This window comes from Myotis brandtii, unplaced genomic scaffold, assembly GCF_000412655.1.
Source record: "Myotis brandtii unplaced genomic scaffold, ASM41265v1 scaffold2325, whole genome shotgun sequence".
Taxonomy (NCBI): domain Eukaryota; kingdom Metazoa; phylum Chordata; class Mammalia; order Chiroptera; family Vespertilionidae; genus Myotis; species Myotis brandtii.
In genome coordinates, this window is record NW_005358747.1 from 179,385 (window position 1) to 179,839 (window position 455).

General features: G+C 69.2%; 1 protein-coding gene across 2 annotated transcripts in view; it reads left to right on the forward strand.

The window, feature by feature from the left end:
• Nucleotides 1-16: 16 nt before the first annotated feature.
• The window catches only part of LOC102250324 (ly6/PLAUR domain-containing protein 2-like), a 20,730-nt gene continuing 20,291 nt past the window's right edge, over nucleotides 17-455 (forward strand). Inside the window, exons 1-2 of one of the 2 annotated variants that reach the window (XM_014539984.1) lie at nucleotides 48-140; nucleotides 341-446. In XM_014539984.1, the coding sequence (XP_014395470.1) occupies nucleotides 407-446 (40 nt within the window). In that variant the 5' untranslated portion in view covers nucleotides 48-140; nucleotides 341-406. Of the gene's footprint in view, nucleotides 141-340; nucleotides 447-455 lie in introns of both variants that reach the window. The other variant, XM_014539983.1, reaches the window with a different exon arrangement.

Genomic DNA, 455 nt, shown 5'->3' on the forward strand with positions numbered 1-455 from the left:
CCTCGTGGGGCCCCCCCCCCCCCCCCCCCCCCCCCCAGCCCAGGCCCTGGACTGCCACGTGTGTGCCTACAACGGGGAGAACTGCTTCAACCCCATGCGCTGCCCGTCCATGGTCACCTACTGCATGACCACGCGCACCTGTGAGTCCGGAATGCCCCGGCCGCTCCTGGGGACGCTGAGTGGGAGGCTCCCGGGGTGTGGGGGAGCCTGAGGGGGTGCCCCACAGTCCTTTCTGGGAGCCTCCAGCTGAGGGACCCTGCTCGGATGGCCCTGCCTGCTGGGGTGGGGCAGCCTGGGGTCGTGGCCCCTCTTGGGTCAGCCCGCCTCCCGCCCTCCACAGACTTCACCCCGACCAAGATGAAGGTGAGCAAGTCGTGCGTGCCCAGCTGCTTCGAGACGGTGTACGATGGCTACTCCAAGCACGCCTCCACCACGGTCTGCTGCCAGTACGACCT